Source organism: Manacus vitellinus, unplaced genomic scaffold (assembly GCF_001715985.3).
Source record: "Manacus vitellinus isolate BGI_N305 unplaced genomic scaffold, ASM171598v3 scaffold_18_pilon, whole genome shotgun sequence".
In the NCBI taxonomy this organism is placed as follows: Eukaryota; Metazoa; Chordata; class Aves; order Passeriformes; family Pipridae; genus Manacus; species Manacus vitellinus.
Genome location: NW_021939324.1, coordinates 3,272,689 through 3,294,423, shown reverse-complemented (window position 1 = coordinate 3,294,423; position 21,735 = coordinate 3,272,689). Strand labels below are relative to the sequence as shown.

At 37.7% G+C, this 21,735-nt stretch overlaps 1 protein-coding gene across 12 annotated transcripts in view; it reads right to left on the bottom strand.

Annotated features, from left to right (window-relative positions):
* The window catches only part of MPDZ (multiple PDZ domain crumbs cell polarity complex component), a 101,900-nt gene that overhangs the window by 70,884 nt on the left and 9,281 nt on the right, over positions 1-21,735 (bottom strand). For 9 of the 12 annotated variants that reach the window (XM_018070339.2, XM_018070340.2, XM_018070344.2 and 6 more), the window contains exons 4-15: positions 21,360-21,499; positions 19,202-19,415; positions 17,167-17,295; positions 15,731-15,934; positions 11,833-11,947; positions 9,374-9,462; positions 7,525-7,720; positions 6,128-6,226; positions 4,043-4,122; positions 3,186-3,332; positions 2,159-2,326; positions 1,026-1,211 (exon numbers count right to left, since the gene is read on the bottom strand). In XM_018070339.2, coding sequence (XP_017925828.2) covers positions 1,026-1,211; positions 2,159-2,326; positions 3,186-3,332; positions 4,043-4,122; positions 6,128-6,226; positions 7,525-7,720; positions 9,374-9,462; positions 11,833-11,947; positions 15,731-15,934; positions 17,167-17,295; positions 19,202-19,415; positions 21,360-21,499 — 1,767 coding nt within the window. The remainder of the gene's footprint in view (positions 1-1,025; positions 1,212-2,158; positions 2,327-3,185; positions 3,333-4,042; positions 4,123-6,127; positions 6,227-7,524; positions 7,721-9,373; positions 9,463-11,832; positions 11,948-15,730; positions 15,935-17,166; positions 17,296-19,201; positions 19,416-21,359; positions 21,500-21,735) is intronic. The other 3 variants (XM_018070341.2, XM_018070349.2, XM_018070350.2) reach the window with 3 other exon arrangements.

The window sequence follows — 21,735 nt, the reverse complement described above, 5'->3', positions numbered from 1 at the left end:
AGCAAAAATATACTTTACTGTGTACTGACACAGACTTCAAATACTCCAGCTCAGCTATGACATCTCACTGCACAGCATCATGAGTAATATATGAGAGAGTAGTCATTGTTTCATAAAACAGACATTTGACTATGCCTTTATCCTTCAGATTATTACAATACACTGCTCTTCACTTTTATCAGTGTGCAAATGCAAAATCTAAGGCATAGGCTAATTCTAAGCAGTGCCCTGGGGGCACAATTTCCATCTGGAAGTGATCTCCAGATGGAAATGCATATACTCCTAGAGACAAGATCCAGTAGAAACCTGGAAGGAGACTGGGTCCTGCACCACCACCAAACAGCTCACCAAAAGCCTATACTGACCACAGGATAGGGAGAAAATACTTGAAGTCAGATTAAAAGTTATCCACTGAACAACTGGGAACAGGAGGAACATTTGTTTTGGAGATCCTGACCAAGTGCAGGCAAGAGACAGACACTGACCTGCTCATTGGAACACATCAAGAATCATAGCTTACATATCCAGGAATTCTGAAGTCAAATACAAAATGAATGGAGATGTTTAAGCACGTCCTGGACAAAATGCAGCTAAGCAAGGGATTTCAGAATTGCAGCTCTGGATTTTAGTAAATCCTTCTTTAAGCACCTAAGTCCTTTATTGGATCTTGCCCTAAACACCTCACTGCAGGTGCACAATACATGGCTAAATGCCTGAATATTCTGGCTACATCATTCATTGTCCCTGGGTCACTAGAAGACAGCTTTCTGAAGACCCTATTATATAACGGATTATCAGTTTTTCTGGAACCAGTATTACCACCATCATTAAAACCTGTAGTCTTAATACAGAAAGAAGAATATGTAATGCAATTAGTGAGATGCCTAAAACTAATTAGTGATTGGTTTTACTCTATTGCTTGGTTTCCATTAACATTTACCCTTAAAATACATATTTGGAACACGCTGCAAGATGCAAACAATACGAAGTATTTTGCCCTCTATTCAAAGAAGTGCAGAAGTTACCTGATAGTCCAATATGCTAAATCCAAGCCCCATACTCCCTTTCTCCAGCTCAATGTTCTGTACTTCTGTTTCCCACATTGCCAAAGATGAGCTTTGCACCTCTTCCATACTCTGACCCTCATCAGCTGCTTCCAAAGCTGTTCCCTCTGTGTCCGAGGAGCCAATGAATCCAAGTTCTAAGTGAGCCTGAGAAAAACAGTAAATGTTTACCAATAAAATGTAAACCCTTGTGAATATGCAGAGACAAAACTCTGTTTATGAAAAAAAAGATCAAAACCAGACATAAAGGAAGTTCAAGCCCCCAGTAGATTTAATAAACAAGTCTGATAAACCTAGCACAGAATTCACATATCCTTTTAACAAAATAGCCCTGCTGTAAGTATACAGAAGTACTCCCTGAAAAAACTTTTACAAAATGGAATTTCTGTCAAACGAAAAACTTCAAAAAGCTTCATTAGTACATGCATTCAAATATACAGGAAATATCTGTTATTAAATGGTATGTCTAAACATAATAGTACTGATAGTAGTCAGAATATTCAATGAAAAAAAATACATGCACACATACACAGACATCTATGTTCTTCACTTGGTTTCATAGAAAAGCTTAGATCCTACAAACTGAATTTGGTGCCTTGCCCAGAACTCAAAATTAACTGTGTCTCTTTTCATATATATGTTATTGCTTTGCATACTACACTGTAGGCCAGCCATTCCTACATATTTAATTCATCAGACTGCCCAGAGCTCGACAACTATGAGTGACAGAAGCATCAGCCACTGAATGCACAGAGAGTTCTGTGCAACACAAACCCAGAAAGCAAAGTTTAAAACCAGAATAAATATATTCAGATTCTAAACAACACACAGTTCGATTCGCCATACTCCTACCTCTCACCTACAGAACAGAAGTACATTACTCAGACAGACAGCCCTGCATCCCAGAATATTTCTGCCCATGACCAACCAGGATTGACATCTTCTGGTGGCCCAAAGAATGGCTGATAAACATAATTTGCCTTTTCCTATTTGTCCTACAATATTAAAATATATTTCTAATCTTGCAGAAGAACTTGATCTGTTTCTTCCTCAAGCAAACAGTAATTTTCAGTGATCTTTTAAAGACACAATACCTTTCCTGTGAGCTGAACCTCAGATAGACTTAGACTCTCTAGCACTTCTGGTTGAGTGATGGGGGGAGCTACTGGACGACAGCACACCATTGTCACCTTAATAGGCAGCTCTTTCAAGATACTGACCACATCCTTGTGGTTTTCCCCAATCAAAGAGATCTCATTCACCTCAATAAATAAAGAATACATACTGGTTAAAACTACAGAGTATTTAGAACAACAATGAACAAAAAAAGCCCCACAAACCTCAACTCACTAATCACCTCATTAAAAAAAAAATTCCCATGCCAATAGACACTGTCAACCCTTAATTTCTATTCAGTTCAGTGTTCAGAATGAGCACCAAGATAAGTACTGAACTGAATGTACAGTCTTATAAAATTGCATGACACCACCCTAAAAACCCCACATACTCTGCAACTTCATGTTTCTTGCATTCATGTAAACAAAATTCACATTTTAATTCTGAGAAAATAATTTAGAAAAAAAATCCAGTGTTCAGTACCTTCACTGTGTAGGGATATTCCTATCAAATCCTAATGCTTTTGCTACATGTTCTTTTTTTGTGACTGTCCTGGTTTCAGTGGGGATAGAGTTCATTTATTCTCAGTAGCTGGTGCAGCGTTGTGCTTTGGAGTCAGTACGAGAATAATGTTGATAACACAGTGGTGTTTTGATTGCAGCTAAGTGTATTTATCCTACAGAAAGGACTTTTTAGTGTCTTGTGCTCTGTCAGTGAGGAGGTACAAAAAAGAAAAAGTGGCTGCATGGTACTTAATTGCTAGCTGAGCTTAAACCATGACACAGACCTTGGACTGCATCTGAAAAATCCACTGCCATCTGAGAAATAAATGTAGGTATATGCAGTCACATAAATACACATAAGTGCACATGAAGTGACTGCTCAACTGCTAACTGGTATGCAATTAGATATGCCACATTCCCAAGGTCATAACCCATGAGAAGCAACTTACTGCTCAAAAACCTTACTGAATGCAGACTAAGCTAAGGTAGTATTTTTTCTTACTTCCAGCAGTTCATCTCCACTGAACAGCTTGCCACTGCGTCCAACTGGCCCCTCCGGTAATATAGATCTGATGAAATGATGTCCCACTGTAGCTTCAAGGCTTATCCCCAACCCACTGCTTTCACTAAATTTGTTAACTACAGCCACCTAAAGTAAGATTAAGAAACAGTTACATTTGACGTATTTACAGCCATACCTGTTACTTTCCATTTCAATTTACAAATTATGAGGTCGATATTCCAGAAGTGAGAAACCACAAGTATTGTCATGTGCAATGGGGCAGTCAGGTAAAAACTGAAACTTTGATCACATACCACTTCACAATACACAAGTAAGAACTGTATGACAATAATATATCTAATAATACACACTTCTGTAGACACACCAACTATGGCATATGTTTTTGCAGTAGCTCCTAAACTCAGATACCACTTTTCAACTGTATCTACAGCATATGTTCTATACATTTTTACACCATTACATCAAACCATTTATTCAGTATGCAGAATGGGTATGAAATTTCAAATTCTAGCTAATGAAGGGAGCTTTGAGTTTCATGTTAAATATTATTTTTTTCTATAATACATATTTGTTCTCTTGAAGCTAGGAAATCGGTGAAACAATACTCATAGGCACAGTAATCTAACAAGTCTATGATTGTTTGGCAAAATACAGAAAAATGTATATCCTCATACAAAAATTATATAAAAATAATCTCAACAGACTAAGAGGCATATGTATAATTCTTATACATGAATGAACAAATACAATGCAAACATATTTCCATCCATATGTTGTTAACATAATAGATGGGCAGATTAAAGGGCATTTAATAACAGTAAATAAAATTTACCTACCACTATTTCATAATTCGAACCCATAATCCTCTGCCACTTTATCTTTGTAGCTTCTTCTTCTCCCGTAGTTAGCTGGAAATCTAAAAATTATATGTGAGATTACTGTGACAAAGAATAAAATAACTAGTCTGTTCCTATAAGTGACAAAGTATATGGAACATACAAGATGGCACAATCAGGAACATACAGCATGACACAATCCTTCCCATGATGCCAGAACTCTCCCAAATATGACTAAAAATCTGCCATGTTTTGTCTCACCAAGCTTGGGTTTACCAAAGGAAAAACCTGCAAAATACTATTAAGATTCCAACCCTGCAAAACTAATTGTGTATTTTGAAAGAAATGAAGTTCAGTCCAACAGTTTGGTGCGTGTAGCTGGGAAGAAAGGACACAATATTTAAACTAGCCTCAGTTAGGTGAATTTTTTGCAATTTTTCAAGATAATAGGCACAAAAAATATTTAGAAGTTGCATGCATGCCCTGGGTATGTGTTAAATCAGACTGTATGTGGGCTGATTAGACTGATTCAGGGATGTGGCTGAAATACTGAAAAATGTAAACTGCATACTAAACCTTTTAGACAGGCACTGCATTTTACAGAGAGCATCCAAAGACACAATCTTGACATTTTGTATTTTCAAAACCATGAGCACAACTGTAAAAGATTTTTCTGAAACTGTAAGCCCTAGAGGACAGTGACAGAATGCAGGAAGTCCCACCTCTCTTTTTTTTTTTTATTATGTTAGACTCACATATGTGCACACACACAACAACATAAGATTCTAATAGCTAAAGAGTAGCAGTGAACTTGGAAAGAAAGGAAGTGGACAAAGTAATGACGTGGTGAAAATCACAGTGACAGGCTACGCAGCAAACTCTGGCAACTCTTAACTTGATTGAAAGTTTATCTGCAGGCTGAAAAAACTGAGAAATGCTTTCTTCCTACTCATTTTGCCCTCATTTACATTGTCTAGGCTCTATGGCAGGAAGAAATAAAAAGCAGTATTTAGATATAACAGCCAGCAAGCACAGCAGGTTTAACAGAACCCTACATATTCAAGGGCCATGGTCTGGACTGTGCCTGTAGTAAATACCCAAATAAACCCTTCGGATCTGAATGTTCATCACAGGCAAAGACAAGAATCTTCATCACAAAGTTGCCAAATCCCACTGATTCTAGTAAGAATATAAAATGTCTAACAGCCTTGAACAGTGTTTTAAGTCCAGTCATTACTTGGAAAGATTACTACACATAAAGCCAGATGATGTGTGGCATTCAAATAGGACAATACTTTCCCCAAAGCAGAGACCCAGCAGTATCTGAAAGAAAAGGCATTAAAAAGAAATTCCTTCATCTATCCAAGATAATAGAAAGCATGAATTATGAAAAGATAAACATCACAAAACTTTTCAGTTCCCCTTTCGCTCTGGAAGCAGGAAAATGTCACAAAACACACCATGTGCTGTCTCAATCTGGAAAACATTTCATCACATAGGACTTCTGAAATGCAAAACAGTGTTCTAAGAGCTCAAAAGGGAAAAAAATACTCATTAGAAAATAAGACAGAGTATGGGAGAAGTTGGAGAATATCAGTGCACTAGAACTGACTGAATTTCAAACGTTACCAGAGAAGACAGACTGAAATTAATGCAAGCTCAGGAATTTGTGAAAAGGAAGTTTATCAAAAGAAGTGGAAGTCCTGGAACTGTAGCTGAGAAGATGCAGACAATTTGGAAGATAAAGTATATTGGGAAATGAGGAAGAAAAAAGTTTTTTCTAGACTAGACTAGAAAGAGTAGATACACAAAACTGGACTAAGAGAGGACCGAGCAAGTGGCAAAAGCAGACTGCTTCATATGACATCTTTGGCATATAATTATTTTCAGACACATACAGTAGTCAAGATCCTACAGCACTCATGATCAAGAGTACATGATTAAACATATAACTACCTTGACTTTTTAGTTCTACCTCAGCTAAACAGCATACAAATGGAAAGACACAAAAAACATCTGATCTAAAAACATCTGATCTTAGTGTAAGCACATACAAGTGCATCTTCATAGAATAAAATATTAAACCTTGAGATCCTGTCTCCTGTTGTTTCATGTCATCTCCAATATTTACCACACTGGCACTGCATGGCAATGATGGGGATCCCTGTTCTGTTTCACTGTTATCTGGAAAAAAAGAAAAAATCTTTTCAGCTATTTTATGTTGTAATATTCATCAAGCTCACAGGTATGCTTCAGGGCATCGACTCTCTCTTCCATTGGACTTCAGAGTACAGTAGCCCCATTTGACAAATGGAATCTGGCATAGGGGGCCCAGAAGAAACACCACATTTCAAAGACATTGTCTCTCCTCTTAACACTTTGCCTTCTCCAAAGAGTTTTCAATAAAACAAACAAACAACAAAAAAGCACAACTACCAGTACCTGCATTTCTATCACTGAAAATATATCTAAATACATTTCTTAGCATTCTTGTATTAACTTTTTTTTTGTTTTTTTTCATGCAATTCAGGAAGTTGACACTGAAAACAAAAATGCTAGAGACTTGGAGACTTGCATAACTGACATACTTTTCATTTGCAGAAAACCTCTACCACAAAGTTCTGTTATCTCTGTTGCTGACTGTCAGATGTCTTGAACATCTATTGGCTGGAGAAACAGCACTGAGTATTTTGTCTTTATTTTTTGCAAAAGCTGGGAGCAAGAGGATGACATACAGATAACATATTCCTGGGTGTTTGAAAATCTTGCACACGGTGGGTATTATGCCACAGCTGATGAATTATGACGTACTTTTACTAATACCAAACTATAACACAAGTAGCTGTTTGTGCATCCAGCCTCCGCTCAGGTATCCTGCGTTCAAGCACACTGACTTCCAATATCTGGCACATATACTTCAATATGTGCAGAGTATATAAGATTAAGCTTCACTAATCTCATGTTATCAGCAGCAAAATTAATATGGTTCTTTAGCTTATGAATATTGTACACACACATCAGATTATTGATAACCTCTAGGTGTAGGCCACACCTCTCGTACATGGAGCTTGTGACACGGAAGAGTGAAAGGAGTTAAGATTTGCTTTTGCTCATTGAGGAGGCTATCTCTCTGCTTGCTTTCGAATGCAGCTTTCACTCTTGAGCATGAATAAAAGATTTGCTACATTCTTGCCATTTGAAGATTTGCAAGATCAAAATCTTGAAGCAATTCAGACAGAAGAGCAATGTAGGGCAGAAATTTCAATACTCAATTCAAAAATGTAGCAAATAATACCATTATGTCTACAAGATTAATCAAACCATAGTAGACCACATTCTGCCTTCATGTACAGCAGCTCTGCCCAGCAGCTCTGCCAACAGTAATAGCTACCCAGAATGAATCTGGCCTATTTTATTTCCAGTTTGCAATTGAGAAGAAAAATGTTTCAAGTCAACTTCAAAGCAAAGTCAGTTTTAATTACCTTTGGCTGTGCTACTATCCTTTGTTTGGAACTGTAAGTCCTTTTCAACAGAAGCACTGAAGTCCTCCTGGGGCGGAATATGATTTTCCTGCTTAAGACCTCTTCTGATCAAAGTGAGCCGAACCGTTTGTCCCGTGTGCCGCAAAACGTCAACTGCTTGCTGGTTAGTAAAACCCTGAAGATCTGTTCCATCCACCTGCAGAATTAAGCAGCTTTTCAGTCCACCCAGAAAAAAAAAGTCCAGGGTAAAATAATACGGTGAGCTCTCAGCATCTGTTAGCCTGAGCACGAAACAAGTGTAGGGGCAAGAACAAAACCTATATGACTTAATGAAATTGGATGAGCGAAGCACTTCCACTGGAGTACTGCACAGCTAGGCGACAACCAGCACTACAGCACAGAGAGGGGAAGTGCTCCAGGTGCCCACAACGGTGCAGCTGGGCAGATCTGCTCTGCAAAGTGGGAGAAGACATAGCATGCGCTGTCCAGGGCATGCTGTCTGTCCATTGTGCAGCCTGTCTGCTTGACCACTTCAGCAATCTCTACCTCCAAGGAGAAAATACTGGGTGAATTAACCAACACAGCCATGGCTAGGAGTGCTGGGGACAGGAGGGTTAAGGAAGGATACACTGATCCATGGTGGTAAAAAGAACTAGAGAGCACAGTCATTCTGAGGCCAAGGAACCTCAGATACAGGGAATTCTACTACCGAACACCATGAAATCCCATTTCCCAATCAAACACAGTCACAACCAACCAGATGTTATCACTGGTTCATCATTTTAATATTTTAAAGATAAGATTTTGGCCTCTTCTGTTTGAAACTATCTCATTATCTCATTAATTCAGTGTTTTTTTCTGGAACTCAAAACTTTGGCATTGTTCAATTTCATCCCACTATCACTAGGACACACCCAATTTTATTCTTCTCCCTGCAAACTCTGTAATATCCTTTCTCAATTTACCCTTCCGTGCCTTAAATTTCTGAAACAGTTCTAATAATACTATGTTCCTGTAGTTTTTTCTGTCTATCTACACAACACATATATTTCATTATTTTAATTGCTCCTCCATGAAGAACGAATCCCTCTGGACTCTTAGTCATTTTGTTGTTCTTCTCTTAATTTCTTCCACCTCTGGTGCTCTTCTAAGTATAAAGTAACCAAAAATCACATGGGGTTATTCAATTTTTTCTCCATGCTTAAGCAAACCATATTTAAAAAATGTTAATTATTCTTTTGTCTGAGAACACTCAAATAATTTTCTTCTTCTGCATCTGCAGTAGAAGAAGCAAACAAACTGCAATAATCAGGTTCAGCCATTTGTATTCAGCATGTAAATCATTACCAAAAAACATATACTTCCACAAACAAACATGCAGGTACATTTAGAGAGAGACATTAACTTGCTCTTAGTTCTGTCTAAGGAGAGATCTATGAGAGACAAAAAAATGCACTCCCTCTGTTCATGACCTGATTTTCACTAAACAAATAACATTTTGTGGATGAAAATACGTTCTTTTTTCTCTGAGCACCTAAAACTTTTATAACATACTTTTAAAAATCATTTTGAAAAGTTGTGCAAATTTAATCAAACTTTAAAACTTTGCACTTACTAAGATCCTACTCATAAGATATACACATGAAATACAGATTTTTTAAAGAAGTACAAGTTAGGAGTGGATAACATAATTAGAAAGAGAATGTGATCAAATATTCTATCAAAAAAGGCCTCATCCTTTCAACAGCATTTAAGTATTTTAAACAAGTACTATATAAGCAATTCTATACAATTTAAAGAAGCAGAATTTTGCAGACAAGTGATCTTGTTTCCTTTTGTGTTTACTTACAACTATAATTTGATCTCCCACATGGATTCTGCCATCATGTTCAACAGCACTGCCCTTTGTAATGCTTTTCACAAAGATACCAGAAGGTTCTGGGATGAAGAAACAGGAAAAATTAAATTAACTAATTTATTAAGAAACAACTTAAATAATGCAACAATCTCTAACTAATGGCACCAGTCAAAGAGAGAAAAAAAACCAACCCACAATCTCAAAGTAAGATAAGAAAATAATCATGAAGAAAAGTAATGATTTAAGTGAAACATAAATATTACTAAAGGATTAATGTCGGTTTGCATTGCACCAGCTTTCACTCAAAATCTTACAATGCCAAATTCACAATTCTTGCTGGAAAATAAAAAATATTCCAACTTAGTTTAACCTAAATATTGAAACCAACATCAACAAGGAACGTATCTCTGACTTTGGTCAAATTTGGACAGAAAATTCAGCTTCAGTATACTAATCTGGTAAACTCTGAATTTTCTATGTACTTAATAATTGCTTAAGAAAATGCATATTTGAATAACCAAATCCAGAAAATTATAAGCAAACAGGACCACAACTTACATTTGAACCAGCTTTTAAGTACAGATGCCAATATTAGATAAAACAAAAATTTAAAAAAAAAAAAAAATCCCAAACCAAACCAAAAAAACAACAAAAAAAAAGCCACAAACAAACAAAAAAACCCTAAGACAGAACTATTTTAGACAGTTATTAATTTTGAATCAGAAGAGAAAGGAATATATAGAGAACATCTACAGAAGCGACGTTTTACTAAAAGAAATTCATTTCAGGAGAAACACACTTGCCTGTGAAACAACTTCAACAGCTCAATAAAGTGAAAATCTCTGGAGTTTCTACATGCACATTTTGCACATCATACATGAAACTGAGAAAAATAACAGCGTAAACAGGCATGAAATCAGGTCTGACAGTTACAGGCCTGTAACACTGATTTCAGAAATCTCAAAAGAATCTACTTTCTCTCAACAAATGTTCCCACTGTTAAATGAATATGTTTGATATGAAGATAATTCACTATGAAATGCATTCTAAAAGTTGTCAGATCCTTTACAGACCTGAAGTTAACTTTTTACTGGCCCTTATTATGACAAAAGTTAGCAGGAAGGAGGGCTAATGATCCAATTCAGCTTAGGAAAAATAAGATTACAAATATATTAAAGTCATATCACTGACAAGTCTCTTTTTTTTTTTTTTAAGCTGTTGTTTCCACAACAACTGGTCTTACTGAATTCCAGACATTCTTATATCCTGTAACAGCTGTATGATAACACAAAAAGTTGTTATTTGTCATTCATGAAAGATTCAGCCATGGATCTTTTTGTCCAGTAGTTTTATTGCTACTTCTCTGACAGCAAAGTTATCCTGTAACTAAGTGTTAAGTCACAAAACTGAGTTACCTAATCAGTTCCTAGGTTAAGAATATTCTACATAGATACACACAGCACAGTAATTTCAAATCGAAGACTGGTGATACCCAAACACTAAATCAGTTAAAATACGCTCTCAGATCTATCACATGTTCTGCATTTTAATTTGTCTCTTAAAGATTCAACTGGAAGCTGCTAAACAGTGGACTTGCACAACCTGTGACCATCCTGTCCTATGCAACAAGACTGTTAAAATTTAGTCCAGATTTTCCAAGTCGACAAACTAAGCTATATACTGCCAATAATGCAGAGTGCACCTATCCATACATTTTTCTAACAATATATATGTGGGTGCAAGTCAAAGCAATAGCTCTTTGAGAAGTTTTACAACACATTCAACAAATATCCCTTCCTAGCAATACCAGGTTTGCCAAATCCCCCCTAGGGAGGCCTAACAGAGTTCAGAATAATTTTTCAGAAGAATGCAGTGGAAACTGCAAAGTAAAAATACACAGAACCGTACACGAATATTGTTGCATGTGTTTATTGAAATAAGCTTATTTATTGTCTGCCACAGTCCACGGGCCAACAAACATTTATTGTATCTATATCTATTGTATTCTTGATCTGCCAGCAGCACTATTCACATTGTTAACAATTTAATAGCAATACCTTCTCAAACTACTCAAATGGCTAACGTATTACCTTGTAAGAGCCTTTTAAAAACGAAAATGTAATTTTAAAAGCCCAGCTATTTCTAACAAAGAGGGCTCAACCTATTTTAGAACTGTTTTTCAAAAACATATAAACATAAGCTTTAGCCAAAAGTGAAGATAAAAATTGATTTAAAAATAGAGGTGGGATTCTATAATAACACCAACTGCTTTTATTCTGAATGTCCTTCTCACTAAAGGAAAATAATTCTTTTTCCCTTACGAACTTTAAATAGATTTTCATATTGTCAAGGGTTCTTTTAAGAGATGCTATACCAAAATTAAGTCTTGGATGCATATATACCATAGTATGCAATAGATTGTATAGTAAAGTGCAGAAATCTACCATTACCTGATGTTTTGTCTCCAATGTAACCAGCAATAGTTATTCCTAAACCTTGGTTGTTTTTAGTAAGTTCAACATTAAATTTCTCCCCATCTTCACAGCCACCAATAGAAGCATCTGCCTAGTAAGAAAACAGTGATTAGGTTTTTTTTTTCTTTAAAGATCCTTCACATTCTTTAATGTCATTAACATGTAAAATTAGATGCAATCATAAAAAAGAAAGTGCAAACTTTCCTTACACTCTTTGCTGTTCACCAGAGAAATAAGAAATAGGTTAACACTTGTCATTGTGAAGCCATACAGGGCAGGTCATGTACTCTCCACCCCATTGCTCCAGCATATTACCTCTAACCTATAAAAGCATTATTTGATGACTAAAATGATCGGTGAGATTTGTACAAATTGAATAATGAATTGCTTGTACAATAATTTAGACATATATGTATATGAATACATAGCTTGCTGCCCTTCTGGTGCCTCCTCTGAACCAGCTTTACATGGTTGGGTAATTAAAAAGAAGAAAAAAGGTCATAATTCTATTTTGTATGCTATTTGTTTAAATTTCTCTGCAATAAATACCGCTATGTTTTTTAAACCTGTCAAAAATTTGGGAGTAAATAATTAATTTATTTACTGTTAATGAAAGTAAAATACATATTAAAATCCCATTTTTACAATAGTGGTTTTGTAGTAAAAGAAAAAACTACATAGGAAAATTAATTTCAACTTTAAAAAAGTTTTGGATTTAAATTTTTCATCTTTCAGTTGTCTAAAACAGACAGTTTCTAGCCATTTCAATATCTGATATGTGATTACATATAAAAGGCTTTAATTTCATTGTATTTATATGGGCATCAATATTTATGCATACATTTAAACCAGGATTTCATAAAGTATAGCAGGATCCATCAAGATCCTGCTATACTCTTCTTTTATTCTGTGCTTTCTGCGTGCCAAGTAGCAGCTAATATTTTTTAAAGTGCAAATATGGCAACCAGGTAGATACTAATCAAACCTAGTTTGACTAGATAACTATACATGTGCCTAAAGAAAGAAGATTTCAGGAGAGCTATGACGCTACTTGCCAAGAGAATCTAATTCCAGTTCTTTATCTGAACAACTCCAACCAAAATCAAAATTAAACACAAGAAAAAGAAATTGCTACTGCATTAACCATCTCTCTACTTGATAATACAGGATTGCTTTGGCCAGAGGTAATACCACTAAAAAACTGATCTAATTTCTATAACCTCATGAATTTTTACAGGATAGACATCTACAGGTGAACATGACAAGAAGTGGTCATTTTGAAAAGCCATTCTGCTCTCAATAATAGCTGTAAGAGCATCTTGAAGTCTTCACTCACACTGTATTTGATTACAAGAAACTAACAAACCAAGCTGTTTGCATCATCATCTTCACTTCAGACCCAAATCAGTAAGTCTTGCACAACTGTTAACAAGGTGCTCCTTCCATGAACAAGACTTGTAGAAGTTTAAAAACAGCCTACCTTCTGTCAGAAGAGAGGTACCAGAAAGAAGGTATTGAAAAGTAAGGAAAAGGAGAAGAAGGTGTCAAAAAATTTAAATTTTGCCCCTTGGTTGCTTTGAGCTACTTCCTCAGTACTAGAAATTTTATACCTCCTGCAGCTGCAGATACTTCCTTCAACATTGCATCATATACTGGTGGTGAATGGTGTTGTATCCAGTTGTTGGCCAGTCACTAGCGGCATGCTTCAGGAATCAGTGTTGGGCACAGTCCTGTTTAATATCTTTATTGATGATCTGGATGAGGTAATTGAGTCTACCATTAGCAAATTTGAAGATGGCAACAAGTTCAGAGGGAGTGTCAATATGCTGGAGGGTAGGAGGGCTCTGCAGAGGGACCTGGACAGGCTGGATCAATGGGCCAAATCCAGTGGTACGAGATTCAACAAGGCCAAGCGCCAGGTCACATGCCTTTTGGCCATAACAACCCCCTGCAGCACTACAGGTGGGGAGAGAGTGGCTGGACAGTGGCCAGACAGAAAGGGACCTGTCAATAATGATTGAGAGGAAGATGAACATGAGCCAGTAGTGAGCCCAGGTGGCCAAGAAGGCCAATGGCATTCTGGCCTGTATCAGGAACCATGTGGCCAGCAGGACCAGGGAAGTGATTCTTTCCCTGTATGCGGCACTGGTGAGGCCCTCGCTTGAAATCCTGAGTCCATTTCTGGGCCCCTCAGTTCAGGAAGGATATTGTGGTGCTGGAACAGGTCCAGAGAAGAGCAACGAGGCTGGTGAAGGGACTGGAGCACAAGTCCCATGAGGAGAGGCTGAGGGAGCTGGAGTTGTTTAGCCTGGAGAAGAGGAGGCTCAGGGGAGACCTCATCACTCTCTAGAACTGCCTGAAAGGAGCTTGTAGCCAGTTGGAGGTCAGTCTTCTCTGCGAGGCAACAAGCAGTAGGACAAGGGGGCACGGTCTTAAGCTGTGCCAGGGGAGGTTTAGGTTGGACATCAGGAAGAGGTTCTTCACAGAAAGAGTCATTGGGCATTCAAATGGGCTGCCCAGGGAGATGCTGGAGGCACCGTCCCTGGAGGTGTTTAAGGAAAGCCTGGATGTGGCACTCAGTGCCATGGTCTAGTTGACAGGGTTCTGTTTGGTCATAGGTTGGACTCGATCTCAGAGGTCTTTTCAAACCTAGTTGAGTTTGTGATAACCTCAAAAAGGCAAACGCTGAAGAAATATACACAGATTAACAGTGTATATCAAATTCAGCTTTTGTTTTGGGACCGATGTTTTTCAGACAAGTAATACTAGGGCTAAACATGGATCCTCTATCTAAAATGCAGAGGGTTTTTATGTCTCTCAGTGCTGTAAAGACACAAAAGTACCAGTTTGTCTCTCCTGCTAGATGCTCAGAAGCCTCCATGTTAAGATTAACTTTCTTTGCCTTATAGCCACAAAAGAGGGGATGTTTCTTTTCCACAGGTACCACTACAACGGACAGGGGCAAAATGATGGTAATCATGCATAAATTTTTATGGCTTTTTTTCTTCTGAAGTGACCTGTTTGAAACATAAATTGTAACTGGTGAGAAAGTAAACCAGAAAGTCTTTCAAGGCCTAAATTCTATCTACCTGGAGGCTCAAAAACAATGAACTTTTTCTTCTCTCATTAATTTACTCCACATATTCACATTTATATATATCTGATCATAACCACATGTGACAAAACAGTACTGTTCCTGGCTCTTCTGAAACCAGACTTTGCTACAAACATGCAAATGACCTATTATGCAGAGGTTTTGAGCTGACAGGTCATGATAATATATACACCCTTTTTTAAGAGGCTGACAGTTGTAGAGGAGTAACAGCGCATAGTACGATCATCAGCAGGGGAATAAGGGTAGCAGCGGTCAACTTTATTCAGAAAACATCTAGCAAATGAGCAATGCCAGGTGATGTAGGAAAGAAGCAGGTGTGTGCTGGTTGGCACAGGGAGGAAATGTCTGATGAAGAGCTGGAATTATATGGAAAGAAGAAATATTTCTGGAGAGGAAAAAGACAAGTGGACAGAGAAATGCTACATAGTCAACTAGCTCTGTCTGAAGAAAAGACTTCATGGCTTCAGTCGTTTCTAATGTAATAACGTACCCTTGCAAAAACCCAGAACAAATTGTTTCAAATTATACTTATGGAAGTCCTAAACCTTAATCCCAAAAGTCTTTAAGAATATAGTAACTTGAATTGTGGACTCATTATATTTAAATTCTCCCAGACTGTCAGATGAGAACATCACTATGGGGAAAGAAAATCCTGGCTTTTGAGAACATAAGGACAAAAGACATTCAAATAGTAAGTAAAAAGAAAGGAAGTTTATAGTAGATATTTGCAATGAGTTGAGTATATTCACTGTTGCTTACCTGTTTATCTGCTGTGGAGGTGGGTACTGGTGTACCTGGAGGAACTGCTGGAAGAGGTGGCTCATCAATAGGACCCCTTGCAATTACGAGTTTCACTCTATTTCCACACTGCCTTAGAACTTGTGCCACCTGCTCACTGCTCATTCCAGCTAGGTCTGTATCTCCAATTTTCAAGATGTGATCTCCACTACACAATCTCCCATGCTGGAGGAAAAATAATGATGAAAAAAATCTTTTAACATCCTGCTACTTCTTCCACGTACCGTATAGTTAGAAAAAGACTACATAGCTATAGTAACTTTTACGACATATGAACCAGGTGACTTTTTTTGGGTGTCAAGTCAATATCCTGAAAACATGGAGAAGAAAAGAAGGTTGCCTAACAGCACACTAATTTTACTTGGAATTTCCAAAGAAATACCCAGGAGATCATTTTTCAAACAGTCACCCAAGCACACAAAAATAAATGTGTTTAGTTATGATTACTACCTGCTGATATTTAACAACTACCTATAGACTTCAGAACTCCAGGTTTCATTTCCAAGTACACTTTTAAAGACAGCATAAAAACATTTATTCTGCTTTGCACTTCTATTTAAAAACTACTTCTCAGGATCAACCATAACTTCAAAATAAAATTAATTTCTCTCTTACTGTGATTCAGTTATTTATATTGCTTTACACTGGTTTACTCTCCTACTGATTTACCTTTAATTAGCAAAAATGCTTTATATGAATGTGGGCTATATGATGCGTATTAAAGAGACAGATCTGTAAAAGGAACCTATCCACCTGCTCAGGGAAAGAGTGCAGCAGTAAATATTCTCCATGAATCTCCAGGTTATCAGGCTGCTACTGCTGTCGTTGGAAGACTAACCAGTCTCTGTGCCTATTAAATCCTTGAAGATCATTAAGGCAGCCCTGGGTACCTGTCCAACGGACAAGCTTGAAATCAGCTGTGATAACCAAATTCAATTCACATGAGCCCTTCAGGCAAGAGCAGAGCCTGCACTCTGAAGCAGACACATGAAATTACCTCTGCTCCAAGCCTCAGTAAGCCCAGCAGAGAGAAGCAGATTGTCTTAGCTGTTAGGGCAGAGCAAGTCAATCTTGGGAGTTCTCCCTACCCTTGACTACAACCAGTGCACTCATGAAAGAATTAAGAGTGTAAATGAATATTGACCAAACATGTATTATGTAACAGGTTTGAAAATGTGATTTAGAGCCTAGTCCAGCTTTTACAAATGTGCAAATCCCAGCACTAAACACACCTTTATATAAATATAAACTTATATAACTTTTATATAAATTTCACTACTTGTTCTTTTTTTTTTGCATTTATGTGCATAAAAGCTACCAGTATTTAGCATGATCATAAAAGTAAAGGGTAACTGCACACCTTACTGAATGGTAACAGAAAGGTAGATTGAATGTACCTGATCAGCAACCCCTCCTGGGAGGATGGTTTTAACAATCACTCCAGTTGACCTTCCTCCCACTATCCCAAATCCCAGACCTGAGCCATCATTCACCAACTCTATGGTCTCCACATGCTGCCAGTGAACCTAAAAGGAACAAATACAAGCTTGCAAATGATTAAAAACATAGAATCATAGAACACATGATTTTTATAGGTATGAAAAGACCCTTAAGATTATCAAGTCAAAATCTTAACATAGGTATTAGAATTTGCAAACTATTTTCTCTTTTTTCTTGAGCATGTTTTTGATAATGGAAGGTTGGAGGAAGGTGGACATAAGAGACCTTTCTAACAATTACTATTTGGTGCAAGATTTCATAATTTTTAAGCAACAAATTGCTAGTTCCATAACAGGCAAGCTTCTCTGGTACAAAACAGAGCTAGGTAGTGGGTCAGACCTTTCAAGAACTTGTTGAATTATTTAAGCAGCAACCTAGGGCCACCCACCTTCATGCCCCTTTGCAATCAGTAAATACTGCTGCTACAAAATCTTGTATGACTAGAAATCTTCAGCTAACTGCATGTTCACGTTGGCCACTATAACAAAGCACAGGTGAAAGCAAAATCCCAATTTAAGGATTTTTAAGGCTGAAAGTAGCACCAAGCATTGCGAAGTAGGCATGAGCAGAATTGCCTCATGTAATGAGCAAAGATTTTTGCATTGTCTGATGTCAACAGCAGCAGAACAAAGTGGCTCTGATGGCAGACTTGATGTTCTGACAGGAGCAAAACTGCTCTGAAAGACAGACAAATGCTAGTTTGCTCATATGGGGCACTACTTGAAGGGACAACTGGAAGCTCATGGTGTGCTTTCTCTTGAAGAATACGCCACACCGTACGCTCATCGGAAACTTGAAACTGCAGCTGGTCCTACATTAGGTAGGATCTTGAAGGAAGCATTTATTTTGGCATAATCCAGGTATTGCAAATTCAAAGCCCTGTGGTACCTGTTTGGAAATCCACAGTCTTAACATAAACCAATGATGATCACCCAAAGCCTGAAGGAAAAAGGACAGCACCTAATACGCTGCATTTGAAAGCAAAGAGAAAACAAGCACTGGGAAAAGCACGCTAAAAAACCAAAAGCTGTGGTATGTTTAAAAGGAACATTTTTTCAAGCAAGGGAAGTTGTTTGGAGAATACAGAGGCAATCACATAGAGAAAAGTGTCATAGCAATATTGGAAGAGAGTAGGCCTCTCCTATGTGCTGGCAGGAAAGCTAAGGTCAGTCAGCTGCATTCCTGCACACAGATGAAAAGAATAATTCTGACATTCTTTCACTAAAAATTTTATGCTAATGATTAAAAAAACCACTAAACCAGCTGCTTTTTTCAGACCAATTGCTCTCTATACTGCTGGTTATCGACTCCCTTAAAGAAGGGCCACAGATGACTGAACAGCAAAACCTACAGAAACTAAAGACAGGTTGTTTCATCCCAGGACAACAAGGTATTACATGAGTAAGACACCAGCATTCAAAAGAAAGGAATTGTAGCAGAGCTGTTTTCTGGGGGGTCCTAAAATGCATCCATGCATTTTAATGTTACTTGTTACTCTACTTGGATCCCCGACGCTAACAGAACAGAGAAACAAACACACAAGTACCCATTCAGCTGGTGGTGTGGATCAGATTGCAATGCCTCAAAAAATTCTGTTTGCCCAAGCAGAAGGCAAGGAAAAAAAAAGATCTTGTTTACTGCAATCTCAAAATAAAGCTTCATCAAGGTAAATACGCTATATTTGCACTGGTAGATACAGATAATTTGGCAGATGAGAGGAAGGAATACATCCAAGATGAAGATTTCCCCCCAGTAAACCTGAATATTTTCTACTCTTTGCAAGGGCAAGGTACAGTAAAGATAAATAGAAGAAAAGCCTCGAGAAATTTGAAGGCGTGTATATACAAGTTACAAAAAATGTCTCAAAATCCTATATGCAGTAAGTACATACATGACCAGAACTGAATACACAGATGTTTGAGGTATACTCACCGGGTTGGAATGGGCTGAAACTGTACTAGCAGCAGATGGAGACCGGGAAACTACAGGACTGATGAGCTGAGGAAAAGTGCCCCTGGCCACAACTAGCTGGACATTATCTTTTGCTTTCTGCAGGATGCTGATAGCCTGTTGATGCGTAATTGTCTGATCAAGGGCTTGTCCATTAATAGCAAGGATTTGATCTGCTTCCTTCAGCTTTCCATCTCTGTCACATAGATGTAAACAGGGAAGGGGGATGACAAAATAAACAAATCAGAAAAACCAAGGAAGCATTGCCACAGAAATTGCAATATTTTGACAATTTTCCAGTATTTTTAATAACCCAGTCTCTATTCCCCCCACTTTTTAATCCCTCCCTGCAGTTTTGCTGAAAGGAGTTGATGCGGCACCCTGGTGATTGCTTCCTTTGAAGCTAATCCCACTGCCACTGTCCCCTGGCTACTACCCCCTAGCCAGCTTTCTTCTCCCCATACCCCCATGCGAGACTAAGCATATTAATCTCAGTCACTCCCAAACACAGCCTAGGAGCTTGTGTTTATTCCTGACTTTGAGCCTCTTGCTTTATACATCAAGTGCTCCACTTCGTTCAGTGCCCCCATCCTGAATATTCATCAAACTGTGGAGTGGAACACACTTTCATCAAGATGTTACAGAAACAAATTTTGTTTTGATGAAAAACAAGGAAAAAAAAGGAAAAGAAAAAAGAAAAAAAAAGAAGGCTAGGGAAATAAAAAAAGAGAATGAAAATGATAAAACAGATCCCTTTTATGCAAAGGGAAAAAAATTAAAAAAAAACCTCTTTGCTTTCTGACAAAGGAAGCACTACTGTAAAATTACACACTGAGCCCTTCCCTAGACCTAATCCAAAGGAAGTGCATGAAGTCCACAAAGTTGAATTACCTGCTACTTCCTTCACCAATTCTTTGCATCCTAAAGTGCCAACACTTCGAAAACAAAGGGCAGCAATGAAAACAAGGATCCCTACTACACCAGCTTTTGTGAGTACCTACACGGTGGAAGCTCAGTTACAGCATTCAGGAAAAAGAATTTCACTTGTGAATTCGAACTGTTTTCCAGAGTGCTCTTGAAGACTTATTATTGCCAGGGCCTTTCTCATTTATGACCCCTGAAACAGTTGTTGAATGTTTCTCTTCTGGACAATGAATCAGGCAGGGCCTGATTCAGTAAAGACAGGTCTCATCTCCATGCAATAAAAGAAGTAAAAGCAAATACCACTTGAATGGGAAGAAAGAAAAAAGGGGGAAATTTAGGCAAATTAGAAAATATTGTGAATAAGTAGAGCATGATGCTTTCTGTAACTGAATTAACTCTGCAGACCATGCTCTGGCCTCTGTTAAAAATACAGTGTACAGATCACAAATAATCCAAAAACTTCTCCCTACAGTACAGCAAAAAATAGAATTAACATGACTCACACCTCCCCACACAACATACAGAGTTCACTGCAAAGTAGCTCTGGCCAGGTTCCTTGATCACTGATACACCTCACCAGCCTGCAGTGAACCCTGCACTGCTGCCGTTTACCACTAGGTTTGTTTGCTCCCTTGGGCTGTTCTTACAGCAGAAATCCATTTCTCTCAACACTCCTTGTGAAATTTGAGTTTAAGCCTAAAGTATATTTTCAGCAAGCTATTATTATTGCTGAGCTTCTGTAACATCAACTTACTATCTCTTTGAATATCTCTGAGTTTAGGTCAAGCCTTGCTTGACTTTAAAGCTTGTTTTCCCACCTGCTCAGTGGGCCATACCTTACAAATAACACTGCTAGTTACAGCTGACTATTTTGCATAAAATTAGTCAGTGCATTCGAGGATGGCAAAATATGGATTTCAGTGTTAAAAGACACAACGAAGAATGGCAGCCTCCCCTTTTTCCCTATTTAAAAGGAGATATTATAAACAAACCACAGAGAAGGATATAAGTAGTTTTAATAAATTCAGAACACATCATATGTTGTCCTGTTCCAACATCACAAAAATTGCAGTGTTAAGTAATTTTACATCTGCAATGATGCTTAGGATATGAGAGAAACATGCTCTTGTACCACAAAAATAACAGCACTAACACAACTAAACTGCACTGTCATATTAACATTTGGGATAGTAAAATATTCCAATAGTTTTCTTACCTATGTGCCACACTTCCCTCCTGGATTTCTTGCACAAATATTCCTAGTTCTCCCCTGTTTTCACTCTTGAGTCCCACAACACTGAAGCCCAGACCACCACTTAGAGGTTTAATAAGCTCAATTGTCTCAACAAGACGACCCTATTCAGCAGAAGTTAAAAAAAAGGGTACAAATGTTAAAAGGTTAAAAATGTTGAAAAGTAGTAATAATGAATGTTATAAACAACTTGGAAATTAGTTGCTAATTTGCCAGTTACAGTTACAGTTGGGCAAGACTATACAAGCTAATAACTGAAACATAGTTGTTCATTTCCGATTTTTTCCTATCATACAGAAAAGATTTGAGAAATAAAAGACTACCACAGCCCCGAAGAGGA